Source organism: Phascolarctos cinereus, unplaced genomic scaffold, assembly GCF_003287225.1.
Source record: "Phascolarctos cinereus isolate Bilbo 61053 unplaced genomic scaffold, phaCin_HiC Scaffold_5;HRSCAF=322, whole genome shotgun sequence".
Classification (NCBI taxonomy): domain Eukaryota; kingdom Metazoa; phylum Chordata; class Mammalia; order Diprotodontia; family Phascolarctidae; genus Phascolarctos; species Phascolarctos cinereus.
In genome coordinates, this window is record NW_027555958.1 from 10,326,372 (window position 1) to 10,343,974 (window position 17,603).

Below are 17,603 nucleotides of genomic sequence, written 5' to 3' on the forward strand. Positions count from 1 at the left end.
CTCTGCCATGCCCCTGGGCCACTGGACTCTTGCCCCTACCCAAGGTGGGGTCCTCCATTCATGAGGTCAAAGACCTGGGCTGGATTAAGCAGCTGCTTGAATCTTCTCAGAAACTTCACTCCCTGGTTGTCTCCACTTTTGGAATTAACAAAGACCAGCAGTGGGCTTGTACAAGATGGCGGACACGTGGCTTTCCAGAAGCCTAGATGCACAGAAGAAGGGAGATGTGATCAAAATCTAGAAGAGGTAGCATGAAAGGTGCTCCCCTTCTCTCTCACTCTCTTCTTCAAGAACGCTAATTCTTTTTTTTGTTGTTTTTTTGTTTTTGTTTTTTGGGCTAGGAATTGCGGGTTAAGTGACTTGCCCAGGGTCACAGAGCTAGTAAGTGTTATGTGTGTGAGGCTGGATTTGAACTCAGGTCCTCCTGAATCCAGGGCTGGTGCTCTAGGCCCGACCTCTCTGTGGAGACTCAGCCTGTAAAGAACGTCCTCCCCACCAGGCCTCAGGGAAGAGACCTGGAGCATTTTTTTCCCATATGGCTATTGATGGCTTGGATTTCTTCCTTTGAAAACTGCCAGCACATATCCTTCAACTATCGGTCAGCTGGGGAATGCTCTTACTCTTATAAACTTGACTCAGTTTCCCTATAGATCTTAGAAATAAGACCTTAAAAGAAATGCTGCCAAGATTCCCCTGCCTCACCCCCATTTACCTGCGTCTTTTCTAATTTTAGCTGCATTGGTTTTGTTTGTACAAAAACTTCACATTAAAAATTGTCTACTTTACCTCCTGCAATCTTTTCTACCTCTTCTGTGGTTACGAACTCTCCCCTCATTCATAGATCTGACTGGTGTGTTTCTTCCATAATTTGTCTATGATGTCACCCTTTACGTCTCCATCATGAACCCACCAGGAGCCTGTCCTGACATGCTGGTCTATACCTCATTTCTGCCAGACTGCTTTTCCAGTTTTCCCAACAGTTTTTGTTGAATCCTGAATTCTCACCCCAGCAGCAGGATCTCTGGGCTTATCAAATGCCCGGCTATTCTGTTTCTGCACGCTGTCTATCTCCTGGGTTCTGCTGACCAAGCTCTCCTTTCCCAGACAGGACGGCAGCATTTGGACGCTTCCTGCTCTGTGGCGCTGCTAGACCGCCTTCCTTCCCACTTGCTTCCACAGTCTGCCTGCAGGTAAGCTTCCCGGCCCATGGAGGAAGGAGCCTCTATGCCTGCAGCCCTTGGGCCTTTTCCCATCTGCCTCCAGCAACAAGTACCCCCTTCTCACCAGGACAGTCTCCCCTTCACTCACAGTGCAATGGGGCTCGGTCTCACCCGGTACCTGAAACCCCAGCCAGCCACCCCTGCGGATGCAGATTATATCTGCTTGGGGCTGGTCCCTTTCCTGACAGACTTGGACTCAGTAAATTAAGCTGCTCACTTAGCACATGGCCGGGAGCCTCGTTTGGGCCCGGTTTATCCTAACAGCTGGAACAGTGGCCAGGCCCATCAAGTCTGGCCAACCACTGGGGTGATGCCGACGGCCCCTAACTGTCCAACCTTGTCAACCACGACGAGAGCTTATCTTGCTTCAACAGAGATCTCATGCCCTAAGCTCCTTTTCCCAGGCACCAACTTACTGCCCCCAGTGTTCTCCGTCCTGGCTTCTCCTTGGGGGCCAACCGCTTGCCCACCTCCTCTTCTGGCTGTTCTGGAGCTACCCTGGGGTAGGGATGGGGGGCCTGCCTGGACAACAAAGTCTAGGAAGAGACCTGGGAGGGGGCCGGCAGATACACACCATCAGAATCGATGCTGTTCAGGGCGGTCGGGGGAATGACGGACACTTTGCACAGGCCCAGGGGGCACTTGGCCAGCAGTGAATCCTTGCATGACGTATGTACCTGAAACAACAATTGTCAGGGACTGGCCAGCCTTTTCTGGACAGCCCCCCACCACTGCCTGCTGAATGCCTGCCCCTCCCCCTTGTGGATTTTAGGATTGGAGGGAAAGCGAATGTAATTAAGGTCACCTAAGTCTGCCATTGTCCCAGCTCTCCCCACCTGCTTAGCCTGTGCCGTGTCCTCTGTTGCTGATAATAATAGATGAGGACAGCAGCTCACATTTCGATGGTGCCTTATGATTTACATGGGCTTGTTTGAGCCCACGACAGCCCTGGGAGGTGGGTACTATGATTACCCCCATCTTACGGATAAGGAAACTGAGGCACACAGTGGTTAAGTGGCTTGCCCTGGGTCACACAGCTGATAAGTGTCTGAGGCTGAACTAGAACTTGGGTCTTCTTAACTCTGGGCCTGGGGCCCTCTGCACTGTGGCACCTCCTAGCCACCTCTTCTTCCTCCTTCCTTCCTGGGACCCTGCCCGCCTCATCTCTGTTCCACTGCCCAGAACCTAACACAGAAGCCCTTAACCAATGTTTTCTCATTGAAAAGCTAACTTCCTTCAAGGATTTTCTTAACCTGAGCTCAACGTGACCTCTACACACGTCCTTCTGGGGGACATCCTTCTGGGACATCCTTGCCTTAAGAGGTGTGCCTTCTTCCTAGGACAATCTAGTGCCCACACTGAGGCAGCCCCCAGGCCATGCTGCCAGCCCCTAGGATCTGGACAGACAAAAGGGGAGGGGAGTGTATGAGAAGGGAGATGGCCAAACAGTTGGGTCGCTGGCCTGGGGAAGAAACTTCTGTGAATAAATGGGACAAGCTGGCCAGGGTCTTCTCTCACTGACCCAGAGGCTCCAGAAGGTGGTGGGGGGCTGGCAGGCAGCAGTGGGCATCGCCAGGGCTCTGGAGGCTGCCCCAGAATGGTGGCAACTTTCATGGCACCAGAATGTGTCCCAGAGACCCCTGAGGTCAAGGCTGCCACTGCCACTGCCCAATTCTTCTTAGAGAATCTCCACTGACATCTGGAATCCCCAATGGTGGCTGGGACCCTGACCTCCGAGTCAGGGAGCCTGGTCTGAGGCCTGCCTCACTCACCCACTCCACCTCTCTCTGCCTCAGTTTCCTCATCTGTAAGATGAGAGTGTGAGACTCGACGACCTCTAAGGCCCCTTCTGGCTGGCAATCCAATGATCACCACTTTCAAATCACTCTCCCAGCATAGCTGGGCCCTAGTTCTACGGATCCAAGGGGAAGGAGAACAGAATCTTCATTTATACAGGGCCTACCATGTGCCGGGCACTGTACTTGGCACTGGACAACTGTTATCTCATCTGACTCTCCCTCAATGGGAGGTAGGGGTTATTATTATCCCTGTTCTACAGATGAGGAAACTGAGGCAATCAGAGGTTAAGTGACTTGCCTGGGTACACAGAGCTAGGCAGGTGTCTGAGGACAGATCTGGCCCAGGGCTCTGCCCCCTGTGCCACCAGCTGCAGGTGTCCAGCCTAGATCAGGTGATATCACTTAGGCAGACCTTAAGGCTGGGCTTCTCCTTTCCCAAAGCCCTGTTTGGTCATGGCCAATGTTGGCCCCTGCTGACCCTTTCTCAGGAGAGCCTCTAACTCCTCGTTCTTTTTCTAACAGGACACGAAGGGTCCCTTGCCCAGGCAATAGGCTGCCCACGCTCATCTGATGCCCACACGTGGCCATGCAGGTTTAAATGGCAACACCCCAGCAACAACACCCCAAGAATGAGGGCATCCAAGCATCATGGGGCAAAAGGAAGCCTGTGGCACAGACCAGGAGGAAAGAGGGAGCAAAGAGGCCGGACCCAAGATCCCTGGCCTGAAGTCACAGGCTTGCTTTGCCACACCTCACTGTCTCTGAGAGATGAGTGAACCAGAATGAGGGGGCCCACCCCTCCCTTGTGCCCAGTGGCTCACCATGGCCTTACACCACAGGCAGCGCCAGTCCTGCAGCCGAAGCACGCTGCCGCACGTCTTCTCACACACCGTGCACTTGGCGCTCACAGGGAGGTTTCCTTCCAGCCACTGATGGGGCATCGAGATCTGCAAAGCAGAGGCAGAAGCAGCTGAGGCTTCCCTCTGGGTGTGAGCATGGACTGCAGCCCGGCCAGACGTCCAGACCAGCAAGCTCCAGGGCCCTTCCTAAGGGCTGCCCTTTCAGCCAAGGCTCCCCCTCCGAGATGACCCTAGGCTTGACCTGTGGCACCCACCCAGGGGTCAGGGACCCTGACGCCTCAAGGCCCAGACCTGACGCCTCCGAGGCCCGGGACCCTGATGCCTCCGAGGCACAGGGATCTGACGCCTCCGAGGCCCAGGACTCTGACGCCTCTGAGGCCCGGGACCCTGAGGCCTCCGAGGCCCGCTCCTTTCTGCCAGTTCAGCGAGTGCAACCCAGTGAGGCTTGCCTACCAGGACAACCACCCCCTTCACCGGACACTTAGGGTGAGGACACAGACGGGGACCCGGGGCCTCTTGGCGCTCCTACCCCATCCTCGTCCTCGCGGATGTCCTTTCCGATCGAAGCCAGCGTCGTCCACTTGCAGTTGTTGGTTGCCCGGACAGCACAGCGCTTGTGGGCTTTGAACTTGCACACTGGAGAGGAAAGCGGAGGGAGAGACCCAGGTGGAGCCTGAGCCCCCTGAAGCCTCCTGGGCGGCTTGGAGCGAGGCTGCCCCGCCTCCAGCACCAGGGGAGGAGAAGGACGAGGACCCGCAGAGGAGGGCAGAGGGAGGGTCCTGCGGGCCAACCCCGGGCCCTGCTCTAGATTCTCTATGCTTTCTGACCTTGCCCTTCTCTCTTCTTCACCTGTGTACTCAAGTCTAAGCAAAATGACTGATTACTGTCCCCCAAGAAGCAGCACTGTCTGAAATGCTGTGAGACGTGTGTGCAGCAGGGCCTGACAAGAAGCGAGGCCCAGCGGTCAGGCCCCGAGCCTGGAGGCAGCCAGCTGGCTAGGCAGTGCAGTGGTCAGGTCCACAGGACCCAAGTTTTAACTCCACTTCACACCCTTCTGGTCATGGGACTGCTCTCTGCCCGTTTCCTCATCTGTAAAATGGGGATAATAATCCAGCAGCGGTGGGTCCCTGCCACTTAAGGTCACAGCAAATCTCAAGCCCTCATCAGAGGCAAGCTCTGGCTGGTGAATTCGGCGCTGCTGCTGTGCCAGCGCCTTCCCCCACCCACCTGTCTGGGATAAGGGCCCTTTCCATCTCTTTGGGGGCCTCATGTGACCCCTTGGGGCCCGCTGTAGGACCCACGGCGAGACCACTCCCCATTTTGCTTGTGCTCTCAGGTGTGGTCAGCCTTGGGGGTATGATGCCCACTTGGATGCCAAGCCCCTGGGTGCCTCAGCAGCGGGATGGTAAAGGGACATAAGGGACACTGGGCAGAGCTGGGGGCCCAGGGTCCAGTCTCAGCTCTGTTGCTTGGGCAGCCAGTCTGGCAAGCTCAGCCTCAGTTTCCCACATACCTTCACAAGACAGCCCATGGGACGTGACCCCGGACAGCGCCTCCCGGCACACATTGCAGTACGTGGGCCTTGCATGGGAGCAGGCGTACCAATTGTGCATGCCCGAGAAGTGGTCCATGCTGTACTGGGTGGACTGGGAGGACAAGGTAAACGTGGTGAGTGAAAGAGGGACTGGGGACACGTGCCCTGGTGCCCCCCCCCGCCAACGTCCCAAGGGCCCTAAGTGGGAACAAGCTAAAATAGCTCCCCAGCCTAGCCAGTGCGCACCCAGTGTGGACGGGGCTAGTGGGCTTGGACCCAAGGGGCCTGGGAGACCCTGTGCACAGGAGAGCCTGCCTCGGGACGCAGCCTGTCACGGGCAGGAGGCCCAGAGCATGGCTCAAAGGCAATGGATGTCTAGGAGGGGGCTTCTTAACCTGGGGTCTACGGAGAGGACAACATAGGCTCCTTCTCTTCCCTGACCTCTAACAGAATGCTCCCCTCTCCTTGAGAATCATGATTCTGGGAAGGGTCCCCAGGCTGCCAAGGAGGCCCTCCCCTGAGTCAGAAGAATTCCCGAGTCACCTCAAAATGCTCCCGGTTCTGCACAGTCTTCAGGGCCGCGATCCAATCCTCCATCTCCTTCCTGTTATCGGCGCACAAGATAAGCTTCCGACATGGAGTGATGACCTGGAGGAGAGGGAAGGATAGTCCAGTCAGAGCCGTCAGGCACAGTTTGGGTATTTTATCAACACGCTGCTAACTCCTTTGTTGCTCTTTAAAGGGCTTTTTCCCAAGTAACAACTTTCTTTTGAGGGATTCTGGTAGCCATTCTGTTAACAAGCATTTATTAAGTACCTACTGTATCCTCATCTGTAAAACAGGCTGGAGAAGAAATGGCAGGCCACTCCAGTATCTCTACCAAGAAAACCCCAAAAGTCACAGAGAGTCGGGCACAATGGAAACAACTCAAAACCCCCCACAAACATGCCGGGCTCTAAGCTCAGCACTGAGGAGGTGAGAAAGTCCGGGGGTGGGGAAGCGGGTGTGCAAACCTCAATGGACATACAAGTAACATCCAGTCAGGCTGGAAGAGATTTGGGAGGAGGACACACGCTCCTCTGAGACCCGTCAGAGTGTGCCCTGCACCCCCTTCCCGGGGGCTCCCACCAACACAGCAGGACGCTGCCTGCGGCTCAGAACAGGCACAGGTTAAGAAGAGAACCAGAAACAGGAGCAGCCCAAGGGCGACCTGAGCTGCAGCCGGTCATGGGAAATCGCATGTTCGTGATGGCTCGGGTCCTGCAATGCCAGAGGTGCCCCGCGCCTTGGAAGTATCTGCCTGGAAGGAAGGCAGCGGGGGGCGTCACAGGCAGGAAGCCCTGCCACGTCCTCTTAGTTCTGACCGTGGTTCACAAGATCATCGACACGGGCACCTCAAAGACCCCCTGGCAGAAACCCCTTCTTTCACAGACAAGGAAACTGGGCTCCAGGAAGGGGCTGGGAGCCGCCCACGGTCACACAGGGAGTGAAGGAGAAGCTTTCTGTGGTGAGCAGGGTCAGACCTCCTGGATTAAAAACCGTCGGTCGTGTAAATCACAGTAATAGTAGCTAGTACCGAGACAGTCCCTGCTATGCGCTAGGTGCCGCGCTAAATGCTTGGCAAGTATTATCTCACTTGATGCTAACAATTCTGGGAGGTTGGAGGTATTACTGTCCTCATTTTACAGCTGAGGAAACTGAGGCAGACAGAGGTCAAATGACTGCCCAGGGTCACCCAGACAGTAAGTCCTCCTGACTCCAGGCCCAGCCGCCCAGCTCAGCTAGCGGACGCAGCGCTGTGACCACAAAATCTCAGCGGTAACCTGGCAGATTCCTGGGCATCAGCTGAATGAAGGCAGGACAGGGAGTCTGGGAGGCGAAGGGGCCCCTGCACGCTTTTGTCCGTGGTCACACTCACTGGTTCCTTGGCTCAGGACTGACCAACACCCTCTGGGTCATTGTGTGGAGAGACAGGGAATGAACAAGCCCACAGAGCTCCTCACGTGGCAGAGAACGCCCAGAGGTGCCCCTGCCCCACTCAGCAAGACGATGCAGGACGTGCACTTGGCCCCAGAAAGAACAGAGCCCAGCACAAAACAACCAGGCCTCCCTTCAAACTCGGACAGCCCATGGCCATCAGGTAAAAATGATAACATGATGCCCGCCTGACAGAAGGGCCTGCCCGCTCATGGAGGACAGTCTGGTGGAAGGAGGGCGGGATCTGGAGCTCGAAGAGCTGAGTCAGCCCACCTCTGCAGCTCTCGGGACCCCTGACCGGACAAAATGATCCTTCTGCTCCCACCCAGCTCTGAGCCCCGTGGCCCTGAGCACACTCAGGATTCCTCATTGGCTCCTGAGGTTCTCCTGGGCAGATGAGGGCTTCTTGGGGAATGCTCACAGGAACGTCTGAAGGCTGGATCAGCGCTCCTTCTAAAGATGCTAACAGCAGCCTTCTGTTCACCAAGGCCTCAAGACTAGCTCAGGCTGGTCAGCCACAAACCGCCCTCCGAAGCCAGGGGAAGAAGGGACTTTGAGGAGAGAGGCTTCTGAACTATCTACTCAAGAAAATTCTCAGTAGAAAAACCGATTAAAGTAAGCCCATTCTTGGAAGCTGTCCTTCTATTCCTATTCTCGGTAATTCCAAGCTGCCTCATAAGTGCACAACCTTATTCACTTGAAAGCCATGATGATGATGTAAAGATGAATTCCCTGCTCACGTAAAGAAACGGCATGGCGTTTGGTGGCTTTCATTCACAGCTGCTGGCCAAGCAGCGGGCAGCTGTCAACGACCCCGACGACCTTGTCCGGAACTCCACCCCCCCACTTCACACACATAAGTCCCCCAAGGGCAGGGCAGTCTCAGTTTGATTGATCTCTGAATCCTCAGGCTGAAGCACAACGCTCTGCACTACAGAGATGAGACCACCTGCCTGTGCAATCTGGACAGCGCCAGGCCAGGACACGGAATCGCTTCCACTGGAACTGTCTTGGGAGGATTCTGAGGATCACCCGGCAGGACAAGGCACCAGATGCCGAGGTCTTCTCTCCAGCTGAACTGCCGAGAGCACAACTCCCACGGGCTGGCCACGCTGTTCAAATGCAAAATGGTCGCTTGCCAAAAAGACCATTTCATGGAGAACTCACACAGGGCAAGCGTTCACCCAGTGGTCAGAAGAAGCGATACAAGGACACTCCTAAGATCTCCCTTAAGGACTCTGGGATCGATTGCGAGACCTGGGAGACGCTGGCATGGGAGCGCCCAGCATGGCGTGCCCATGTCAGAGAAGGTGCTGCGCTCTAAGAGCAAAGGAGAATTAAAGTAGCTCAAAAGAAACGAATGTGAGATGCTCAAAGTTAGACAATCCAGCCCACAGGTTCACACGGACTGTCTGTGCCCAACCTGTGGCAGAACATTCCAAGCTGTCCCGGTCTGCTCGGCCACAGTCGGACGCACTGTAACTTGGCTCTAACACAGTGATGTCATGTGGGTCCTCTTCCAGAATGAAGGCCAGCAACCTACCGACCAAAGCCTTGTTCAGCTGAATCCTGCCCCCCCCCGCACCCCCCAGCTCCTACTCCAGTGGCTCTTCATGGCCACGGCGACCCAGGGCTCCCCACTGCGGCAACAGCTGGGGGAAGCCCGGCAGGAGGCTGTACCAAGCACATCTGTTAACGGAACAACGCTGGGCTGAGGGTGGGGAGGCTTATCAGCAAGCTGGTCACAGGGTAATGGATCTCTTGGCCATGGAAATTCACAAACATCCACTTAGTAAGACTGGAAGGAGGTGTGATCTGCATCTGTGAAGGGAGAAAACCTCCTGACACCATGGCAGATCCTTGAGATCCGAAACATTAAATGAACCGAATGAATGAATGGGGGGGTTTTCTGCGGTGCTCCATGGAGGTCCACAGGGCCGGCTGAATGCTAACTTCATTTTGTGTACTCTGGACACTTTTAATGACAAATATATCTAATTAATTTAATGAGACTGGAAAAGTATTTCTGGATTTTTAACTACTTTGGCTATGAATGGGAAACAAGACATTTTCACACAAAAAAATGAAAGCTCAGACCATTTTAGCCAGGTCAGCTTTAGAAATGGGAAATATTAGCAGCTCACTCGCTCTTCACCTCCTTCCTTTTCCTGTTTATTCATGGACTAGAAAAGAAACATGAGATTTCCTGCTTTTTACATTCAAAGCTGATTTCTCAATTTAGAACGAATTGGTCCAAAGAAGGAAACATTTTCCTGTCCCTGCAGAGAAGCCATTCTGGTTCAGTGCCAGGCTCCTGTCCCCGCCCCTGCCCGGAGCCCTGAGGACCCCAGGCAGTGAAGGCCTGGCCCACAGTGACATGATCAGGCTTTGGAGCCTTTTTCCATCCTTCATACCAATGTGACAAAGGTCCTGATATCCTGGTGGACACCAGGCTCATCACACCAGGTGCCGGCTTTGCCTGATCTGGGGGCTCCTGGAGTCTTCCGGCAGCCAACCCCAGCCTAGGGACAATAACAGGAAGGCTTCGGGGCTAGAGCTTCATGGGGTCTGGTGCATTACCCTTTGCTGTGTTTACAGATGTTGGCTCTAAGGACAAGAGGCAACGAGGGGAAACAGGTTTGGATCTAGAAGGCTTGGGTTTGACAGAGGGAAACTGAGGCACAGCATAAGAATTTATAGAGCACCTGCTATGTGCCAGGCACTGTGCTAAGCATTTTACAAACAGCCTCACAACAACCCTGGAAGGTAGGGGTTATTAATATTATCCCCATTTTACAGATGAGGAAACTAAGGCAGATAAGGTTAAGTGACCCATCCAAGGCCACACAGCTAGTAAGTACCTGCGGCTGGATTTGAATTTGGATTTTCCTGACTACAGGCCTGTTCTTCTCACTGGGGCATCCTCTTGCTGCTTGTGAAGCTTGGCTATGTCACTTACTTGCTTTATGATTCTGGGCAAGTAGCTTAACCAATTACAGTCTCAGTTTATCCACGTGAAAAGTGGGAATAAAAACATCTGTGCCGCCGGCAGGTCTCTCTGTAAGGTGATTCAGGCCTCAGATCGGCCTCGGAGCTGAAAAAGGCTTCCTGGGGAAGGTGAAGCTTGAGCCAAGTCCTGAAGGAAGCCTGGGACTGCAAGAGACACAGATGAGGGGTGAGCATTGCAGGCATGAGGCACAGCCAGTGCAATGGCCTGGAGGTGGGAAGGAAAAGTAGGAAGAGGACAAGCTGTAAAGGGCTTCAAACGCCTCTCATAGCTGGCCCTGAGGGCAACAGGAAGCCAGTGGAGGAGATAACAAAGATGAAGCGAGGCTGGATGCCGCAAAGTGCTAGAGAACACGTCATCACGGGGAGGGGGGTAAGCCGCCACGGCCTCTCCCTTCAGGGCCCTGCTCTCCTGCCTCACCGGGGCGCTCTCCAAGTTTATGCCAGCAGGGCACGGCTCTGGCAGACTCTGCCCAGGACGGAGGGGTGCGTATGCAGGCTGAGCTGTGGGGAGGAGTTAGGGCCTGCACCAGGGGATGGAATCCCAGCTCTCTGAAGTACTAAAATCTATTAAGTCCCAGACTACATTAAAGAAGCAAATACTCATTAGGGTTTTTTCTTATCAACCGAACTTAAGAAGGGGCCCCCAAATCGACTGACTGCCCCTGGGTCACCGGGACGGTCGGCGGGCGATGGCAGTTTGAGGCAGTTTTCTGATGGTGGCTGAGCGAGGCAGACTTCTACAGCTCATGAAAGCAAAAGAGGGAGTTCTGTTTAAAAAGCTGCACCAGGCCCCCCGCGTACCCAGCAATCCACTCCCAGTGTGGCTGCTGGCCCCGATTGCCCTGTTTCCCTCAGTTCCCTGGAGCACCAGGAGCTTAGGCTTCCTTCCTCTCCCTCCCAGCCTAGAACATGGCCTTGGGGGCTTCCACATTCATGCAGACGATTCCTCTTGTAAGACACGGCCACACGATGTCATGCTTCCCCTCCACCCCATGGCAGCTCCCCAGGCTCCAGGTACATCTCAGATCTCATGCAGTTCCACAGGCTCCAAAACCCTGTGGTTTCCACGTCTACTCTCTGACTTTCCCTGCTCATGCACGCTGAACCAGGGACCTGCATCTCTGCCTCCATGAAGTCAGAGGCAGCTGGAATGGGCCCTTTGGCTTGCCCTCTCTGACCCGAGGTCATGTCCAGCTTTATCCCCAAGACACAGACTCTGCTCCTGCTCCCAGGGCACTTAGCATCACTGGAGAAAGCTGTGCTATCAAGCTGACTGCACCCACCTGGAATCTGTGATGGTAATCGTAGCTCCCCTCAACTGGGCGGGCAGAGCTTCTGAACAACTTACTGACTCTGCGTCCCACGAGGAGCTGCCCCGCTCTGCTCACACTGGAAGTACATGACCTGCCGCCTATCTCCTTAAGAAATCAAAGGGCCCTGCCTCGACTTCTCCACTCCCTGCCGTCTCACCCAGGACAAAACCCCCAACGGCAAAGGCCGAAAGGCCCACAGGAATGCAGACACAGTCATTACTGTGTGTTGGAGCCACGTCTTAGTAGCCTGCCCATCCCCTGTGAGCGGGGCATACACCCCCAGGGGAGGGAAATGGGCACACGGACCCAAGGGTGCACAGAGGCATTTCCTGTAGCCACGAAGAGCTGCCCCTGCCTGGGGAGGGTCCGAATGAATGGGGACATATTACGACTGTGACAGAATCTTACCAGCCCCTCAGACGGGACAAACCCAAAGGATTCGGAAGCCTGGGATGATGGAGTCAGAGAGAAAGAAGCCAAGCAAGCCCAGCAATACCCAAGGGCCCTACCACGCCCATCCTGGTGGGCACCACGTTCTCGGCGGGGCCAGGACGGCCTGCAGGGGCACCGGGAGACATGCCCACGCTGCAACCATGACCAACAGGCTTTGCTCAGCTGTACTTACTTGTTACTGTGAGTGATATTTTTTAAAAAGGGCAGTCCATAAAACATTTTTAAAAATAAAGAAAACGATACTTGACATTCCTATTTCTGGGGAGGGCCCCATGCTGTGTCGACCCCTCCAGCCTCAGGTTGTCAGGGTCACTGCCTACACTGTCTGCACTTGTTGACAACAAACATTTACTCAGTACCCCCATGTGCCAGGCACTATGCTAGGTGCTATGGCTATAGGGCTTGCCCTCAGGGAGCTTACATTCCATCAGCGGAGAAGCGTGCCAGGGCCTCACCCAGAGACAGCAGCAGCAGAGCTGCTCACACGGGAAGGAAGCCAGGGAGGCCCAGGGGGCTGAGATGAGGGAGGGCGAGGAAGGAGGGTACCAAACACCTGGGGGCCACCAGCCAGTGCAAAGACGTGGAGGTGAGAGATGGGGGCTGGGTGGTGAGGACCAGACCATGCAGGCTGGACCACAAGGTGCGAGAAAAGGCAGGGAGGGCTGTCGTCAAAAGCTTGAAACGCCAAACAGAGAAGTTGCCACATGCACTACTAGAATTAGTGAGGAGGGGGCACCATGGTGAGACCCCATGCTTGGGGAGGCTCATTGTGGTAGAGGCGGGGGTGGTCGGAGGGGTGGACAACTCATTAGGTGAGGGATGATGGCAGAAATGACAAGACCACGGATCCTACACGCAGAGAGGGAAGCGACGCAGGACCCATCTACTCCAACCTCCTCTGTAAAAAAGGAGCAAGCTGAAGCCCAGGGAGGTTAAGTGACTTGCCCAAGGTCACACAGTCAGAGAGTAAGAAGCTGAGGCTGAAAACCTGGAAGAGGGCATTTCGGAAGGACGAGGAGTCTGGCCAAGCTGAGTTGGAGATCCTGGAGGCCACAGGCAGCTAGTGCTCAGGAGGAAGTCAGGGGAAGGTTACACTGATCTGGGAGTCATCTGCACAGCGACAGAAATGAGCCCACGGGGGCTGGGGAGGTCACCAAGTATGAGGGTCAAGAAAAAGGAGGAAGGGGCAGCTAGGTGGCGCAGTGGATACAGCACAGGCCCTGAAGTCAGGAGGATTCAAATCCTGAATTCAAATCCGGCCTCGGACCAAACACTTGACACTTACTAGCTGTGTGACCCTGGGCAAGTCACTTAACCTCAACTGCCTTAAAAAAAAAAAAGAAAAAAAAAGAAAAAGGAGGCAAGGGCCCAGCCCAGGGACCCCGAGGATGCCCCCAGTGGCTGGGCATGAGCCGGCTGCAGATCTGGCAGAGACTGAGGAGAAGTGACCAGACAGGGCAGCAGTGTCCCAGGGATTTCACCTCATGGCGTCCCTTCTAGGTCAGGAGGTAAAGCTGCTTATCCCTTTTTTAAAAACAGAGAACCTGAAGTACAGGGGGCTCAAGGCGGCTCCCTCAGAGGCAACGTCCCATGGCTTTCCAGGGCCGTCTGTAATGTAAGAGCGCTGGGCACCCGCAGCCCCTGAGGCAGCCCCTCCACAAGGAGCCAGGAGAGAAGGAGCACGCCGCATCTGCTCCCACCCCCCAGGCCTATCACCCAACTGGCCTCTGCTGCCACCGCTGGTTTCATTTTCCCACAATTAAATTTTAGTTTAAACATTCAACATCCTGTTTACATCACTTTGCCAAGAGCCGGTTATGACTGAGCCAACAGCGAAGAAGGCAAATACCAGGCTGTCACGAAACGAATGTTCACCTGTGGGGGTCACGCCACTGCAGGGCCTTCTCTAGCGAGAACGTGGCGGCTGCTCTGAAGAGGTCCTCCTCCCACCAAGGCCAGAGCTCGGCCACAAGCAGCCTCTCCTGCCTTCGGGTCGGCTACGCTGACTATTTATGAGATGCACACAGGATGCTGGAGCTGACGTGAGCCCTGGGCCACGGAGCCCAGGAATGTGACTGAGCTACAGGAAATGGCAAAAACGAAGCACCTGGAGAAGCCCGGTGCAAAACAGGCAGCCGGAGCTGCAAGCCAACGCATGCGATCGGTCGCCCAAACAGCGTAAACAGGAAGGAAAAAGGAGCAAAACCCAACCCAGTCAGTGCTGGGTGCTGGGAGAGCCCCAGAGAGCGCCAAAGGAGATGGGACCTGTGGTGAAACGGAAAAGACGTCTGCGCCCTACAGCGGCCTCTGGACACGAGTCAGCGCTGCCTTACAGCCCTCTCTGGCCTGTCTCTAATCCCTTCAGGCTTCTGCTGGAGTGGTGGATAGAGCACCGGGCCTGGAGTCAAAGCCAGCCGCGGCTCCTGGCGGGGCACTCCTGGACAGGCGCCTTAACCTGCCTCGGTTTCCTCCACTATAAAACAGGGACAATGAGGAACTTCTACTTCCCAGGGTTGTGAGGATCCAATGAAATCATACTTGTAAGTGCTCAGCACAGTACCTGGCATACAGGAGGTGCCCCATAAATGACGATTCCTCCTCCTCCACCATCTCTACCTCCTCTACCCCTTCTATACATTAACTTCTTCCTTTCTTCCTTTCTCTCTGGACTCCCTTAGCTATATCCCCAGCCCTCCCCTCTGATTTACTCCAAAATTTTCTAAAAGAGAAAAGTAAAGAAAAATAAAACTCTTACAACACACATGACAGTTTGTAGTCTGCAAAACAATGTATGGGGGGGGTAGTATATTTGGGGGGGGAGGCAGGCAATGCTTGGACCTCATTCTCATCAGAACAGATTCAAAGAGGGAAGAACACACACACACACACACACACACACACACACACACACACACTCACTCACTCAGTTGGGTATAGAAGTCCATCTTACCCAACATGGAAGAAGGAGGGGAAGGGGCAAAGAGAAAGTGGAGAGTAACAAGAGGGGGGATGGATTCAGGAGGCTGTGGTCTGAAGCAAAACAGACTTTCGAGAAGGGAAAGGATACAAAAGAAAAAGAAGGATAAAGAGAAGAAAATAGGACAAGGTAAATACATAATTAGTAATCACAAATATGAATGCGAATGGGATGAACTCACCCATAAAACAGAAGCAGATAGCAGAATGGATTAGGAACCAGAATCCAACAATATGTTGTTTACAAGAAACACACTTGAAAGAGAAAGACACACACAGAGTTAACATAAGGGGCTGGAGTAGAATCTATTATGCTTCTAGTAAAAAAGGCAGGGGCAACAAGCATGATCTCAGAGCAAAAACAGACCTAATTAAAATAATCAGGGAAATTACATTTTACTAAAATGTACTATAGACAATGATGTAATATCAATACTAAATAAATGTATGTGCACCAAATGGTAGACCATCACAATTCTTAAAGGAAAAATTAAATAAATTACATGAGGAAATACACAGTAAAACTATACTAGTGGGAGAATCTCAATTCACCCCTCTCAGAACTTGATAAATCTAACCATAAAATAAATAAGAAAGAGGTTAAAGAGATGAACATAATTTTAGAAAAGTTAGCTATGACAGACCTCTGGGGAAAACTGAATGGGAATAGGAGTATACCTTTTTCTCGGTGGTACATGGTACCTTCACAAAAAGTGATCACATATTAGGGCATAAGAACTTCACAAATGCAGAAAAGCAGGAAATATTAAATACACTCTTTGGGGACTACAATGCAATAAAAATTACATTCAATAAAGGAGCTTGGAAGCAGAAACTAAAAATTGGAAACTAAATAATCCCTAAAGAATGCGTGGATCAAAGAACAACAAGAAGAAATAGAAACAATAATTTCATTAAAGATAATGACAGCATACCAAAATTTGTGGGGTGTAGCCAAAGCAGTATTTATGGGATTTTTTCTATCTCTAAATGTTCACATTGATAAAAAAAGAGAAAGAGTAGATCAACGAATTGTATGTGCAACTAAAAAAAACAACCAGAAAAAGAACAAATGAAAAATCCCCAATTAAACAATAAAATAGAATCTTGAAAATCAAAAGAGATGAATAAAATTAAAAGAAAAAAAAACTGAACTAATAAGTAAAGCTAGGAGGCTGTTTTATAAAACAATGACAACAATAAAATAGATAAACCATTGGTTAATTTGACTTAAAAAGAAAAAGAAAACTAAATCACCAGTATCAAAAATTAAAAGGATAAGCGCACCACCAATGAAGATGAAATTAAAGCAATTATTAGGAACAATTTTGCCCAATTATATGCCAACAAATCTGACAATCTAAGTAAAATGGATGAATATTTATAAAAATATAAATTTCCAGAATAGAGGAAATAAAACACTTAAACAACCCTTTCTTAGAAAAAGAAATTGAACAAAACATAAATGAGCTTCCTAAGAAAAAAATCCCCAAGATTAAACATTTAAAGAAAAATTAATTTCAATACTACATAAACTATCTGAAAAAATAGGTAAAGAAGGAGTCCTACCAAATTCCTTCTATGGCACAAATATAGTTTTGATGCCTAAAGCAAGGACAGTCAAAAAAGAAAGAAAAGAAAACTATAAACCAACTTCACTAATGAATATTGATGCTAAAATAAAATACTAGCAAAAAGACCATAGCGGGGCAACTAGGTGGTACAGTGGATAGAGCAGCAACCCTGGAGTCAGGAGGACCTGAGTTCAAATCTGGCCTCAGATACTTGACACTTACTAGCTGTGTGACCCTGGGCAAGTCACTTAACCCCACTGCCTAGCCAAAGGGAAAAAAAAAAAGACTATAGCAATATGCCACAAAGATCACAGACTATGGCCAGATAGTATTTACACCAGAAATGCAGGGCTGGTTCAATATTAGGAAAACTATTAAGTATAACTGACCACATAAATAACAAAAACAACAAAAACCATATCACCTCAATAGATGCAGAAAAAGCCTTTGACAAAATACCACACCCATTCCTATTGAAAACACTAGAGAGCACAGGAATTAATGGAGCTTTTCTTCAAATGACAGGTAGTATCTATCTAAAACCAAGAGCGACCATTATCTGTAACGGGGATAAACATGAAGCCTCCCCAGTAAGATCAGGGCTGAAGCACGGATGTCCATTATCGCTACTGTTATTCAATACTGTACGAGAAACGTTAGCCATAGCAATAAGAGAAGAAAAAGCAACTGAAGGAATCAGACTAGGCAATAAGGAAACCAAACCATCATTCTTTGCAGACGACACGCTGGCATACATAAAGAATCCTAGAGAATCAACGAAAATGCTACTTGAAACAATTAACAACATTAGCAACATTGCAGGATATAAAATAAACCCACATAAATCATCAGTTCTATATATTACCAACAAAACCTAGCAGGAAGACA

At 51.8% G+C, this 17,603-nt stretch overlaps 1 protein-coding gene across 6 annotated transcripts in view; it reads right to left on the reverse strand.

Moving 5' to 3' along the window:
• The window catches only part of DGKD (diacylglycerol kinase delta), a 123,124-nt gene that overhangs the window by 36,797 nt on the left and 68,724 nt on the right, over positions 1 to 17,603 (reverse strand). For 5 of the 6 annotated variants that reach the window (XM_078154630.1, XM_078154629.1, XM_078154627.1 and 2 more), the window contains 6 exons: positions 5,957 to 6,061; positions 5,393 to 5,525; positions 4,409 to 4,515; positions 3,841 to 3,966; positions 1,795 to 1,897; positions 40 to 202 (listed from right to left, as the gene is read on the reverse strand). In XM_078154630.1, coding sequence (XP_078010756.1) covers positions 40 to 202; positions 1,795 to 1,897; positions 3,841 to 3,966; positions 4,409 to 4,515; positions 5,393 to 5,525; positions 5,957 to 6,061 — 737 coding nt within the window. Of the gene's footprint in view, positions 1 to 39; positions 203 to 1,794; positions 1,898 to 3,840; positions 3,967 to 4,408; positions 4,516 to 5,392; positions 5,526 to 5,956; positions 6,062 to 14,040; positions 14,899 to 17,603 lie in introns of those variants that run through there. The other variant, XM_078154631.1, reaches the window with a different exon arrangement.